Below are 15,457 nucleotides of genomic sequence, written 5' to 3'. Positions count from 1 at the left end.
TAGTTTTCTTTCTTCTTTTTTTAAGGTTCTTTTATTTATTTACTTTTTTATTAAGTAATCTCTGTGTCCAGTGTAGGGCTTGAATTCATGACCCCAAGATCAAGAGCTGGGGATACAGTGCTGCATAAAACATTGTACTTACCGTCATGGAAACTATAGTTTGGTGATGGGAAACAGATACTAAGTAAATAATTATGTAATACTTTTATATATAATATATAAATTATATACATAATATATAATAATTATATAATATCGAGATCTCCAGTTCTTTTACAATTTTTACAAAACACAAATTTGATCATGCTACTTACTTGCTTTTCAGTGGTTTTTTAATACTTTTAGAATGAAGGGCTAAATTTTTAATATGGCCACTGAGTCCCTACATAGGTTGTCCTTTCCCTTTTTCTCCCCCTCTCCAGATTGATCTTATACCATTTCTTCTTGCTTTTCATGCTCTAGCACATTGGCATCATTTCAGCACTGGTTAAGAATATGCTTCCTTCCAGCAAAGGCCCCTTGTACATACTGTTCTCATAGTTTGGAATGCTTCTGTACCACCCATTCATTTCATCTAGTCAGTGCCTACTCATTTATTAGCTCAAGTGTTACTTTCTCAAGGAGCTTTCCCTTACCAGTCCCCAGTCTAGCTCGGGTTCCTTTGCTATGTATTTTTATAAAAGCCTATTTCTTTTTTTCAGAATGCCAATTCAGTTTGAATATTCAGTGTCTGTCTTCCTCACTTGACTGCAAGGTTTATGAGAGCAGGAACCATGTCTATTTTTAAAACACCAGTGCCTGGCTCAATAAGTACTTACTAAAAGAATGAATGAATATATGTGCTATATATAGTTCTATTCCACATGATAAACTTAGGGATATAGAGGAGGATATATACTGTATTTTGTCATATTTAAGACACTATTGATTGAAAGATACACCATTTTTCTGTACCTGTAAGAAAGGATGCTGCCAATTAAACCATGTAGTTATCAGTTGTAGGACATATCTTGATTTCAAAGATGTTAGTGTGAAAAAATGTGCCTCTTAGGATCAGTGAAATGTAATTTTTTTAAAAGTGAGATTATTTAATTTGTAATCTGCTTTTCTACTTAGTATATTGTGAAATATCTTTATGTGTCATTAACTATACTTCTATTTTGTCACTTTATTTTACTTATTTTGAGAGTGTGAGTGTGCACGTGTGAGCAAACAGGGTGGGGAGGGGCAGAGGGATAGGGAGAGAGAATCTTAAGCAGTCTCCATGCCTAGTGCATCTAGTCCCAACCTGGGACTTAATCTCAAGACGCTGAGGTCACGACCTGAGCCGAAATCAAGAGTCAGATGCCTAACTGAGCCACCTAGGTGCCCCTCTACTCTATTGTTTTAAATGTCTGGTTAGTATTTTATTGCACAAATTTTATTCTGGATTTTAAGAAATATTTCACCATTTTTGTACGCAAAAGAAGTTCACATTAAAAATGTTCTTATCTACATTTTTTTTCTCTTTTGTTCATGCTGTATTGGCTTCCGTTATGTAGCTCCCACAGATTCAAGAGTAATATCCTGCTGTTATCTGAAATTGTCTCATGATAGCAGGCCAGATTTGGCCTACAGGCCATAGTTTGCTGACCTCTGCTTTACACTGTTAAAAAATCAGTGAGGATCCCAAAGAGCTCTGTTTGTATAGCTTATATCTATTAGTATATACTGCATTAGAAATTAAAACTGGGCACACCTGGGTGGCTGTCATTTAAGCATGGTACTCTTGATTTTGGCTCAGGTCATCATCTCAGGGTCATGAGATCGAGCCCTGCTTCAGGCTCCACACTTAGCACTGAGTCAGCTTGAGATTCTCTCTCTCCTCTCTCCCCCTCGCCCTCTGCCCCTACTGCGGCTTATACACATACTCTCCCTCTCAAGTAAGTAAGTAAATAAATAAAATCTTAAAAAAAATAAAATAAAAAGTGTAACTTAAAAAAAAAGACATTAAAACTGAAGTTTTTAGGGGGAGAGGTAGGAAGTAAGATTTATTTCCTGGCTTACAAGTTTCTCTCTAATTTCATCTTAACTACAGCCATTCAAATATGGAAGAGGTGGTAAAAAAAATTGCCTCTTGTATCACTCTCAGTAGTGGAGAGAAAAGCAAATCACCTCTTCTTTTGCTTTCTTGGATCATTAGAATTGTGTGTCATCCTTGCGCAGGGGCCATGCTAATCTTCTCTGTATCGTTCCAATTTTAGTATATGTGCTGCCGAAGTGAGCACGGATCATTGGAATTGTGGAAGCAAACCTTGAACAATAAAACTGGGAAATTTTAAAAAACTATATACAACTATATACAAGCACGTGTTTCATTAGCCATCAGAGCAATGACATCATCATCACATATCCTCTCTGGAAATCTCTACTGTATACCCATAAGGGAATGAAAAAGGCAGATAACTTCTGAGTAGTAGTTAAAAAATAAAAAGTTTTTGCTTTGTGGACTCCCTGAAAGGATCTTGGGGACCCCTAAGGGTCCCTAGACCAGACTTTGAGAACTGCTAGCTTGCTTCATTGTAGGAATTCAGTAAATGTTGATTGAATTAACACAGAGCCTGCCCCCTAGTGGTGCAGGGGTAGAGAAACTAAATTAAGTATTTAATTTCATGGTATGAGAGAAAAGCTCTATGGCAATTTAGAGTAAGGAGCTAGAGTAACCAGGCAAGAAAGAAGCTTATAAAAATGTTTTCCTGATCTTTTAAATTTGATAATGTATCAGCAAGTGAAACAGAAAAATCCTTGGTGATCCATGAGATAGTTTGTTGGAAATTACTCTGTTCTGTCCTAAAAATCTGCCGAAGTTCTCTGAACTTTGTATCAGAGGTCTACAAAGAAGCAAAAATGGTTACACACAAAGTTTTCAAAGCTGAGTTTTCCTTGTAAATAACAGATACAGTAACATGGAAGTAGCTGAATAAATATTTGGGAATTACCTGTGAGTGGGTTAGCATTTATATGTATTTATAGATAAATTTCATTTGTATTGATTTGGCTGGAACTAATAATATCTTAGGGTAAAAGTTTTTAATATTTTTAATATTTAATAATAAAATATTAATATTTTAATATTTCCCCTTTCCACTCCAAATCAATGTTTTAATGGTTTTGATGTTTCAGATTCGTTACATTTCACAAACACAAGGCCTGCCCGCCGAATATCTTCTCAGTGCTGGGACAAAAACAACCAGGTTTTTCAACAGAGATCCTAATTTGGGGTATCCGCTGTGGAGGCTTAAGGTCTGTCTCCCCTACTATACTACCCATTCCTGTACTTTCACTCCCCGCTTTTTAGTTATTAAATTCTTGAGGTAAAAGAGGGAACGGGGGTGGTGGTGGTGGCAGTGTATGTTTGCAGGAAGAAGTACTTGGAAAAATTATTTAATTGTACCCCTTTGACATGATCCTTTGCTAAAAAAATAAACTAAACACCATTCAGTTGTCTGAGGTTATTTTGTATATTTGAACCAGCAGCTGAGAAGGGGGTGTGGAAAATAGTGCTCACCATTAAGTCACAGGAAGAACTAGAGTAACTTAGCTATATGACTGTTTTTTAGAGAATTCTCAATAAATATGAGAAAACAACATAAGTTTCTAACTCCCCATGTTAAGGCCTGTATATTTTCATGAAACAAATGCCTGCTTTTTCTTCTGAGCCTACTCCTTTAACTTGAGAGATCTCTAATTTGAGTAACCTTGTGAATCTCTGCTCCTGAACCTGTTTAATAGTTAGCATTTGAAATATCATTTCATTTGAAAGTAGCTTTAAGAGAAAAATGGTAATATCCCCTCTTACATGACATCTTTCAGGAACTGTGCTACATCACTGTTTCCACATTTAATTTAGCACTATTAAAAGGGTGGTCAGATATCCAGGTCCCGACCATCCACCAGAAGATTTTCTGGTTGTAAATTACTTTCATGTTTGCCATCTCTGATTGGTAAGGTGACAACACTTGTTTTTTTTGTATTTTTGGCTCTAATTTAGAACAAAACGTGAAAATAACATACAGATGGAATTTTTTTTTTAAATCTGTATTTTATAGACACCAGAAGAACATGAATTGGAGACTGGAATCAAATCAAAAGAAGCTCGAAAGTACATTTTTAATTGTTTAGATGACATGGCTCAGGTGAGTATAGAAGGTTTCAGGAAGCCTGATATTTATATATCTCTTAATCAGAGACACATTTCCATTGATAGTTATATTAAAAATAGATTCAATCTGTTATCTTCTAATATGTTTTCATTTTTTAGAGATAAAAGTTCATTAGTATTCTGCCATGTATTAAAAGAATGTTTGAATACTAACCAAGGATACTTTTAGAATTTTGTGTTTCTCCCTTGCTTTTGCTTAACTGGTCTTTTTGTCTGTCAGTATTTTGAAATATTATTTTGAAGATTTCTTTACTGTCCATTTTCTCTGCTAAATAAATACTTAAGAGGTAACATTAATTGAGTGCATATTGTGTTCCAAAGTCTGCTTAAATGCTATACTTATTATGTCATTTAATCTTTTCAACAATAGAAATTTTTATATTTAAGTAATAATAATTGCTTTCACTTGTTCATCCAAATTTTGAATGAAAAGACTCATTCAGCTTTATTCTACCAACACACTCTACCAAATTGAAGATTTTATTTAGACAGCATAAGAAGAGTTTCCACTTGTGAAAATGATTTTTCTGTAATAAAAAGAATTTCCTCAGGTTTTTCTCTTGAGATCTGTTATCTATCTATTATTCATATGCCTAGTATCAACATTAAAGGTTAAGTCATGAAGTATAATATTTCTGAATTTTCCTTGGAAGGTGAATATGTCCACAGACTTGGAGGGAACGGATATGTTGGCAGAGAAGGCGGATCGAAGAGAATATATTGATTTGTTAAAAAAAATGCTAACAATCGATGCAGATAAGAGAATTACTCCTCTGAAAACTCTTAACCATCAGTTTGTGACAATGACCCACCTTCTGGATTTTCCACATAGCAATCAGTGAGTATGGTCTGGGGCATTTGCCATGATGTGGTCCGGTGTTGTTACCATGTTACAGCTAAACAGAACAATCACATGAGCAGCAGCCTTGGTACTTTCATATTTGGCTCACTGATGCTTTCCTTTCTCATTGAAAAAATCATGAGATTAAATATAAGATGTATGCTTTTTCTCTTTATGGTTATAAAAACTCTGGATTCATTTTATCTAAATATACTTGGGGAAAAATGTTGATCCATATTCATCTTGAGTTTTTTGTTGTCTGTTTAAATCTCAGCATTCATTTTACTGAATCTTTAATCTCTTTTTTCAGTGTTAAGTCCTGTTTTCAGAACATGGAGATCTGCAAGCGGAGGGTTCACATGTATGATACAGTGAGTCAGATCAAGAGCCCCTTCACTACTCACGTTGCCCCAAATACAAGCACAAATCTAACCATGAGCTTCAGCAACCAGCTTAATACAGTGCACAATCAGGTATTCAGTAAATGATTTTGGAAAGTCAAACCTAAGAGGGGTAGAAACTAGTAAGAGTGCAGTTTGAGGTAAACCAGTTTTTGCTTTGGTGATCGTGTTGGTTCTTATGAATTTCCTGCATAGCAAAAGTGATGGAAGACCAGGTGGACTGATGATACCTACCAGTCATGTGCTGCCAAAAACTAAATACAAAGGCCTAATCCAGGCCCTCACAGTCTTCGCATAGTCCCATAAACGGACCATAGCTATTGTACCACCTACTGCTGTTAGTTGTACTGACTTTAGCCACTGACTTTCTCTATTGGGAAGATTTTATATGTCTCATTACATGTGTTGAAGGCTGTTTCCAATAATTTTTTTCTCTACTGTACGTTAGATCCTCAGAACTTATTCGTCTGTAACTGCAAGTTTGTACCCTTTGATTACCTTCGCCCAATTTTCTCTCCCACCTTCTGCCCTGTCCCTAGCAACCACCAGTCTACTCACTGTTTCTTTGATTTCAGTTTGGTGTCTCCAGTAATTTAAGAGTGGTTTTGCATTTGTTTGCCAAACAGTGATACTTAACATTTGTTATTGAAGATGTGAGCTTCCTAATTTCTTAGTTAGGTCTACTTTTAAAAGGAGATTTGGTGCTTTTTCACATCCAGCAACTTTTTTGTACAGAAGGAAGAGGTAATGGTTTATTTGAGGCTGTCCTCAGTCAGTACAGGACTGTTTTTTATTCTGTGTTTTCTTATTCAACCTTATAGTATGCCTTAAATTTAGAGATTGGGAAGATTTCTTAAGCAGAGAGTTATTTCAGGGACAGTTAATACTACATTTTAAAACTTTTAAGTTTTTCTGGGTAGATTCTGCATGTGTAAAAATACTGTTATTTCCACTTTATGCCAGTATACAGCTATAATCCTTTTGTTTTTAGGCCAGTGTTCTAGCTTCCAGTTCTACTGCAGCAGCTGCTACTCTTTCCCTGGCTAATTCAGATGTCTCACTGCTAAACTACCAGTCAGCTTTGTACCCATCGTCTGCAGCACCAGTTCCTGGAGTCGCCCAGCAGGGCGTGTCCTTGCAGCCTGGAACCACCCAAATTTGCACTCAGACAGATCCGTTCCAACAAACATTTATAGTATGTCCACCTGCTTTTCAGAGTAAGTGGGGAAACTCCTGTATCAAATGGTATCATATCAGAGCCACAGATTTTGCTTTAGGCAGTTCCTTAGTAGGTATCTAGTTGTTTAGTTTTGATCTCTGACAAGTTTAAACTCTGCCTCTGAATATGAAGATAACTGAAATTAACAAAGTGGATTTACCCTTTTTACATTGATTATGTATCTAATTATGGTACTGTCTGACACATTATGGGCATTCAATTAACTTCTCTTATTTGAACTGCCCTGATATCAATTTCTTGCCCACTGAGACCTTGTACCAATGTCCTATATCTTGTTTAAGTATGTATCTCTCAATATGCAGAAATATTAAGCTTGAAGAAATTTGTTGTAAACAGAAATTCTATATTGAATCTTATTTCCTTTATCATTCCACTATTAAAATTAGCATTCCAAATAAAAGGTAATTTTATTCTACAATGTAAAAATTATGCTTAAGAATATGGAAACCTCATGAGTTACATTCAGAAATAAAAATTATTATTTATTGAACTGAAAAATTCTACAAGCGGAGGTACTTGTATGGGGAGTGCATTAAGTTTATCTGCTTCAGCTTATGAATCATATTGTTCCTTCAAACTCCTATCAACAGAGGAACAGAATAGCTGAAGAAAGAGGCTCTGACCCCATGTGTTGCAATAAAATTTAAATGTTCACATTCCCATCCTTCCTCATTTTTTTCATTATTGTTCTGTAATTTAGTCTGTCCTGTTCCTTTTTTTCTGAAATATGGGAAATGTGTTTATTGATAAGGTGAGCCATATAAAAGGTTAAATTATTTTAAGGATATTTTCTGACAACACACTTGACTTTCCCAACAGAAAGTCGTTGTCAGTACCCTGTGGTAATAAATCAGGATTCAGGCTCGTCATAGTACTTTACAGTAGAAGCAGGTAGCATTTTTATCTTTTTACTTAAGTTACTTATTGACTGTGACTCTTTTGTTTGTTTGGTTTCTGACAGAGTCGGAGCAAGCAGGAGGAAAAGAGGGGCTAGGGGAAACTGAGAGATTACCGGGAGGACAGGAGAGCGATAGCGATGTAAACCAGGGAGAGACCACAGGGAGAGCGGAGGAGCAGATACCAAACCCGTAAATGCATATTTAGCCTAACTTACCAAATAATTTTCTGCATATGCTACATAATAGTAAATTCTATACTTTGGGTTGTCGTATGTCGAGTGATTCTTCTACTGAATTTAGCAGACTAGCCACCCTCCTCCCCCTCACCTTTTCCAAAGTGAGTCTCACGGGAACAGTTTTCAGATGTGGGACTCTGAAGTCTTCTGCTGCTTCTCAGATGATATTTATAAGATGAAGCAGGACTTTTTGGTTCCCTTAGTAAAACAAAATGTAGACTCAGTGTAGAGGGGAAAAGTGGTGTAATTCTTTTGCTGTAATTAGCTATAAGTTTTGGAAATTTTTTTCTATTTAGGAAGTCTGAATAACCTCAGGAGTTAGAGCAAATTATATAATTTCCAAACAAAAGGGAGTTTTTAAGTTAATGAGGATGAAAATAGCTGATATGTATTACTACATGCCAGATAATGTTCTGTTTGTACATGTATTAATTCATCCTCAACAAACAACCCTAGGAAGTGGGTAATGCCATTATGCCCGATGTCATTATATCCCATTATAGATGAGAAAATTGAACCTGATTCTCTCATCTGCCCAAAGTCTTAATAACTAGTTAGTGGTAGAACTGGGGTTTGAATCCAGGCGGTGGGGTTTTGAAACATGCAGTACCACCTCTTAGTATTTAAACTCAGCTATAAAGGTTGTCAGTGGTTTGCCAGCCGCAGCCATATGCTGGTTTCTGCCCAGCAGTCTTCTATTCCAGGTTGCCTCCTTTTCTTTCACCATCTGTTTTTTTACAAGATACTATACTTAGAAGAAAATTGACCCTCATCAATTAGACAGTTCTTTCCATAGTTCCATGGTTTTTTATTTAATGGGTTGTATTCAACAAAAATCAAAGTTTGAATCATTTCCTAGTTCAGGGCTCAGGGAGAACCTTCCAAAAGTGTTGCCTTTGTTAATTCTTTTTTTCCACTTGTAGTTTCCTGAAGAAGCAAGTGTAAATAGCTTAACTGGTGTGGCTTAGCCTAAATTATGAAAGCAATCTAATGCTTATTTAGTTACATTTGTAGGTCAGTACTATAAATAGTACTTTCTGTACTATTCCAGTTGACCAAAATAGATACACATTTTACTCAGTGGTAACTATCATTTTGTAATTTTGTCCCCTTTTACTTTATTATCTTGGAATGTATAGGTGAACTTCTATCATGAACATTTCTTCCTAAATTTTACTTGCCTTTGCCCTTTGTTCCTGCCCATTTCTAGGAGACTATTACAATAATGTTATCTTGTAGTTGGCCATGAGTCCTGGGCATTTAGACAAGAATTTTGATGTTGCTTAGCTATTTTATTAGCTAGCATTGCCTTTTATTTTTATTTTATTTTTAAAAAAGTTATTATTACAGTATTTTAATTCCAATTTTACTAGTCTCTCTTACTTCATGTATTTCTGGATTGTGTTTTCCAGTATGACATCTTACTGCTAAAATACTTGTAAATCACTGAAATGGAAAATTGGAGGACTTGCTGAAAACCACAGTGTTAGAGTTGAGGAGTTATGCTTTTTGGTAGTAATATTAAGAGAAATTAGTTGGTGATAGCTTAGAAAGTATCACTGAAGAAGTATTCTAATTAAAATAAAATGTTTGTGTCCCACTTAACAAAACTTCAGTCATTAGTGAATTAGAGAAACTTCTGTTAGTGGGTAATAGAAACTTAAATTCTCCACATTGAAGGTTTTGATAGGGCAAGTTTAAAAGAAAGTTTTGAAGTCTCTCTTCTCGACTCTTGGCAAAAGGGAGAACTGTCTTGAGCCCCTTTTTTCCCCAGAATAAGAAGTTCCCATTTGGAGGAAACATTCATTCAGCATTTGTGCCCAGAGCAAGGCAGCAAAAATTAGCTGTGCATTAGTTGTAAAAGAGAAGGCTGTCAATGGCAAAGGCAGATTCCTAAAATAAGTAGAAAAAAAGTGTTTCTGTAAACCAAAATACCTATTTTTTAAATATTTTTATCCTGGGTTATAATTTCTTCAGTTCACATACTAGTTAAAGATAAAATGTGGGGCGCCTGGGTGGCTCAGTTGGTTAAGCGGCTGCCTTCGGCTCAGGTCATGATCCTGGAGTCCCGGGATCGAGTCCCGCATCAGGCTCCCTGCTCAGCAGGAAGTCTGCTTCTCCCTCTGACCCTCTTCCCTCTCGTGCTCTCTGTCTCTCATTCTCTCTCAAATAAATAAATAAAAAAATCTTAAAAAAAAAAAAAGATAAAATGTGTAACTAAATTGTGAATTTTTTGAGGAGTAGGGTAAAACATCTTAAAATATTCTGAAAGGGTAACTTAGATGATAAATAATGATAATTTTTTCTTAACTAAGAGTCATAATTAACCAAAAGTTATTATTTTAAGTCTTTGCTTTTAATAGATTGCATGTAAAAAATACAAGTTTTTTTCCCCCTAATGGATTAAAAGGTGAATGTAACTTACTTAGTAAGTATAGGCTTTTTGTTTGCTTTTGCATATGCTATTAATGGGAATGGGATGGGTGTTATATTTTTGTTGTAGCATAAAAAAAGTTTCTTTTTAATTCCCTTAAACCATCCCTTCTTGTATCAAACATCTTCCCATGAATTTAACCTGAGAGAGCCAAACCAGTCTCCCTTTTCTTAAGTCCCTAGACTTCTATGAAATTCCTATGTCACATGTCTAGAACTAACCTGGGTGGTGGATGGTTTGAACAGAAAAGCTAAAAACAAAAAAACCGTAAGCAAACCACAGACCTAGCAAAGCAATTTAACTGTGGTGTTGTTTTCTACAGCTGGACTACAAGCAACAACCAAGCATTCTGGATTCCCTGTGAGGATGGATAACGCTGTGCCGATTGTACCCCAGGCTCCAGCTGCTCAGCCACTGCAGATACAGTCAGGAGTTCTGACACAGGTAAAAGCCATAGCAGCTTGGATACTCAGTATTGTGGAAGCGCTGCTGAGATGCAGATATTTTGTCCTAGAAGATGGTATTTGCTTTGACTGTAAGATCTTTCTTGGTTATGATTCAGTGGACTTAAAAGGAAACATCTATAGAGAAATGATTGCTCATTCCTAACACTGTTGCATGTCTGACAGTGTCTTCCTTAGACTTATAGGATAAATACCCAGACCTTGAGAAATTGTGTTTTGAGTAAATTTACTCAGACTTTGTGGGATGTAGTTAATTTTTTATACACATGTAACAGCATTTTGATTCTAAAGATAAAGTGTTCCCCATTTGTTCCCTTTAGTGTCCCCTTTGCTCACTCTTTCAGAATGATATCATGACAGAGAGGCTGGATCATATCAGGATGTCTCTTCAAGTATTATATTCCTTCACTCTGTGTGTTTAACTGAGCTATAGAAAGCCTTAAAGCTTTCTACCTGCCACAGGACATGCAACTAAGATGGGCAAGAAAATCATGAAAGATCTTATAAGCAACAGATACTGTATTTTCAGTTCTGTGCATAAATGTTTGTGGCCCGTGACACAGAGGAAATTTGGAAGCCCAAAACTCTTCTTTTGGGAGTAGGAGGAAGAGGAATTCTTAATACATGCCTTTGTTAACTGAGTTTTGTAGAGCCGATCCTCTGAATCTGGCCCAAGAAGGATTCCTATATTTGATTGCCTTAGGCCCTTGACATTTGACCTAGTGGGCTGATGCCGTGCAGAGTTGAAGGGGAAAGTTGTGTTTTTACGTGCATTTTAGGTGATACGAAATTCCTACTTGTTGGTAATATCTTGGGGGGAATGAGAACCCTTCTGAATCCAGATAACCTGCCTCCGTGTTTGTTTCACTCACCTGCCTAATCTACGTTGCAGGGAAGCTGTACACCACTAATGGTAGCAACTCTCCACCCTCAAGTAGCCACCATCACACCGCAGTATGCGGTGCCCTTTACTCTGAGCTGCGCAGCCGGCCGGCCGGCGCTGGTTGAACAGACTGCCGCTGTACTGGTAATTCCCCTCACTTGATTGTGTTACTAACGGAGTTTCTTTGGTTTCTTTCTTTTTTATTTTTTCCTGTTTGTTTTTGTTCTGTTTCCTTCTGGTTTTCTCATTTTTCAAAAAAAAGTTTTTTTTTAACTTAGTCTTTGCAGAGGGCATGGAAGCATGTGCCATCTTGTGGCTGTGTTCTTGCTACATCTTTAATGTCTCATTGTTTTCCTCCCCAACATTTGCTGAAGCACTGTTTGACTCTGATATTCAGTGTGACTCTGTAAGGAGCCAGATCCCTTTATTCTTCTTTGCCAGCTAGTGTGATAAAAGCTCTTGGTGTAGCCTCAGAAGAGCTTCAACACTGTATCTGTTTTCTGCCCTTTTACCCTCTGATCCTTGAGAATAAAGGAAATGGCCTTTAGTTTGGCTCTGCTGCAGGTATCCGGATGGCCAAAATTTGAACTCCTTGGAAAGTTAGCTTCCTTCTTTATTTGCTATTTTAAGCTTCGAAAATTTTTGTGCATGTAGAAATGTTAAAGATGCTCCTATTTTATTGCTTTATCAGTTGATGTTAACTTTTCTTCTAAGAACATGTGAAGATAACTCTGCCACTCATGATCAGTGGCAGCTTACATCTTCCATTTAAAGATGGTCCCTTTAGAATCTTTTTAGATCATATTTCATTTGTTGGTTGAGATAAAACGTGGACTCATTTTTAGGGGTTTATGGAGAAATTAATGACTTTACCAATAGGTCTTTATACAGAGATGAAAATATGGCCAAAAACCCTTATGCAAATACAATACCTTTGTCACTAAAAGTCCTGGGGAAAAGTTACTAAGTACAGCAGCAAATGTAATAGTATGGGGCTTAGAGATAGAAAAAACAAATAGGACCTCGAGGTGTATTTCAGGATTTGTACCCTTCAGGGTGGTCTTTGGATGTGTTTTGGTTTATTTGGGGGAGTTAGAATTGTTTATTGGACAACCAGCATTTCATTATTTAAAAATTTAAAATTAGGTAAGCATTTGAAAACCTTATGCATACTATTGAATACTGATATCTACGTCTTTTGAAGGGGCTTTTAAAAAATTGCCTTTGTTGTCTCTCAAGGACTCATGTTGAGTGTAAACACTTCCAGAAACATACTTTGGTTGTTGGAATTTGTTTGGTTTTTAGTTTAAAAGCCTTTGTCACCTCCAAATTAATTGTATCATGAGCATAAAACCTGAGTGCAAGGGAGTCAGATATATTTCCAACTTGATTGATCCAAGCCACTGGTTTTAACTTGCTCACCTGTAGTTTTGAGAATGTTAGTTGATACTTCTCCTTTGCTGCTTTTGTTAAGTTTGCACTAGTCATTTGCTAAGCTTTGCATATTTTTGTTCTTCCTCTGTCAAAACAGTTCGTCGCTTGGAACGCCAGATTTCTGCCTCACGTTGGAATGTTATTTCTTGCTCTGTATTAAACTACATGCTTTGTCTTGTGCAGGTGTTGGCTTATGGAAAGACGCATGGTGTGACTTAACATACTTCTCTTATTTTTTGTTTTGTTTCATTTTGTTTTAAATTCTGCTTATGGTAGCAGACGTGTTTGCAGTTTCTCTGCTTTGAAGGCTTCTTGTTTGGAACCGGTATTTGTAACAAGTGGATCTGTTACTTGCAGAAATATTTTTAAAACAGTGTGTTGATGGCCTTGCAGTTTGAAATTCAAGAAAGAACCATATGTACCCAAGCATTGTAGGTGATTGTACTGTAGAATTTAAGTTTAAAAAGGAAACTTTCAAATCTGTTCCCATTTTTTCAGAAAATGCCAGAATTTCTGTAAAAAGTTAGAAAACATATTTGTTGCTGTCTATTGCAAGTGCTTGTTAAAAACTAGAAACGTAGTGATTAGTTTTTATGTTGAAGTATGTTTCTATAAATGATACGTTAAACATTATATTTTAGGTAACTATTAAAAACAAAATATGGTGCTCCCTGCATCTATTTTGGAAATATTTTACTTACTGCCTTATTTAATTCTATCATATGGCTGTATATGATGAAGTTAGCTTTCTCTTACTGGCATACGCTTGTTTGCCAAAGGATTTTGGCCTTTGGTCATCCACATCTGTCTCCATGTTCCAAGTTCTACCCTTTTAAAAAGGCACAATTCTCCCCTTTGTTTTATGGGTTGAATTGACCTGATGTCTTAACTGATTGGCACTTCAATTTTAAAATTCCTATTTTTAATCTCAAGGGAGCTGTCTTCACTCTTTCTAGGTGTATTTTTAGAATCGTTGCAAAAATGATACTCCATCATTTAACCAGAGCTTACCTCTGAACTTTTCAGACTCTTTGACTCTGCAGTATAAGAGAGAAACTCTTAACCACAGGGATCTTCTTTTCTTTAATACCCTGGTGGTCATGTTACAGAGGTGGCCGAGAAAAAGCAGCATATTCTCTTTCCCTGTTCATAAGACTTGTAACTTTGAGCCCCTCTGTTCTTTTTGATCTCTGCAAGTTAACAATCTACAAGCAACTTCTTTTAAGATATGAATTTTTCTTTCATCTGAAAAACAAAAGAAAAAGCCAAGAATGAGTCAAGTCTGGACCTTTTTGTGTGTGTTTTCCTTACAGCAGGCTTGGCCTGGAGGAACCCAACAAATTCTCCTCCCTTCAACTTGGCAACAGTTGCCTGGGGTAGCTCTGCACAACTCTGTCCAGCCCACAGCAGTGATTCCAGAGGCCATGGGCAGTGGCCAGCAGCTCACAGACTGGAGGCAAGTACCCTGTGTTCCTCTCTGGGAGATGTGCAAGGGCAGATCCCCTAGGGTAGGAGTGCTTGATGGTTTGGTCAGACTGGGAAGAATATAAAGGAAAGGGGAGCTGTATCTGTGTTTCAGATTCTTTAAGAAAACCCTGATCGGGCTAGGAGATGGAGTAATGAGAAAACTTGGAATATAGGGAAACAATAGATTCTGAGATCAGGAATCATTTATTTGGGATTTAAAGAAAGGCTTAGGCATTAGAAACCATGCAATGAAAACTTACAGCCTTGTCATCCAGGTGCCCAACTTAAAAAATAAAACGCAGCTCTGTTTGGTTGTTTTAATTGCTTTTAATACCTGTTTGGTCCTAATTTCCCAGCGGTTTAGGCATTCAGTCTTCTCTGTGTCTTTCTGTTGGTACAGGAACGCCCACTCTCATGGCAACCAGTACAGCACTATCATGCAGCAGCCCTCCTTGCTGACTAACCACGTGACACTGGCCACTGCTCAGCCCCTGAATGTTGGTGTTGCCCATGTTGTCAGACAACAACAATCCAGTTCTCTCCCTTCAAAGAAGAATAAGCAGTGTGCTCCAGTCTCTTCTAAGTAAGTCTCTGTTAGAGCTGGTAGTTAAAGCTGCCAGTTTGACAGAGATGTTGCCAGCATTTAAAGTGCCGTGGTATAGACCCTTTTGGTGTGAAGCAGCGAGTAGCTGCCGAATTGAGCTAACCTTTTCACTTGGACATGCATGCCAGGTGTGTCCTGGTTATGCAAATCCTTTCTCTCTGCTGCCACTTTGAATCCCGGCCATCTTTAGGCCAATGTGTTTGTTTTCCTGCCGCCATTACGGAGGGAAATTTAACCGTGGAATAAAGGGCATACAAAAATAAAATTTATGTTGTATTTTAGGGTTCTTGTCCCTGGTGGAAACCCTGGTTAGAGCGGTTCGTTTAGTTTTTATTGGAACTTCTATAGTTAAG

The 15,457-nt window shown here is 36.9% G+C and overlaps 1 protein-coding gene and 1 non-coding gene across 6 annotated transcripts in view; one reads left to right on the top strand and one right to left on the bottom strand.

Moving 5' to 3' along the window:
• The window catches only part of HIPK1 (homeodomain interacting protein kinase 1), a 48,868-nt gene that overhangs the window by 23,392 nt on the left and 10,019 nt on the right, over positions 1-15,457 (top strand). For 4 of the 5 annotated variants that reach the window (XM_028102075.2, XM_088022324.1, XM_028102073.2 and 1 more), the window contains 9 exons: positions 3,163-3,282; positions 4,089-4,175; positions 4,855-5,039; positions 5,353-5,515; positions 6,435-6,660; positions 10,575-10,696; positions 11,609-11,743; positions 14,347-14,489; positions 14,901-15,083. In XM_028102075.2, the coding sequence (XP_027957876.1) occupies positions 3,163-3,282; positions 4,089-4,175; positions 4,855-5,039; positions 5,353-5,515; positions 6,435-6,660; positions 10,575-10,696; positions 11,609-11,743; positions 14,347-14,489; positions 14,901-15,083 (1,364 nt within the window). The remainder of the gene's footprint in view (positions 1-3,162; positions 3,283-4,088; positions 4,176-4,854; positions 5,040-5,352; positions 5,516-6,434; positions 6,661-10,574; positions 10,697-11,608; positions 11,744-14,346; positions 14,490-14,900; positions 15,084-15,457) is intronic. The other variant, XM_028102074.2, reaches the window with a different exon arrangement.
• LOC114208133 (U6 spliceosomal RNA) lies at positions 2,161-2,267 on the bottom strand. Its single transcript, XR_003608978.2, has one exon. It is a non-coding gene; the product is annotated as a U6 spliceosomal RNA (small nuclear RNA).

This window comes from Eumetopias jubatus, unplaced genomic scaffold, assembly GCF_037043125.1.
Source record: "Eumetopias jubatus isolate StellerSeaLion01/CBP00866 unplaced genomic scaffold, mEumJub1_p1.0 scaffold_4, whole genome shotgun sequence".
Lineage (NCBI taxonomy): Eukaryota > Metazoa > Chordata > Mammalia > Carnivora > Otariidae > Eumetopias > Eumetopias jubatus.
This window is presented reverse-complemented; position numbering and strand designations above follow the sequence as displayed.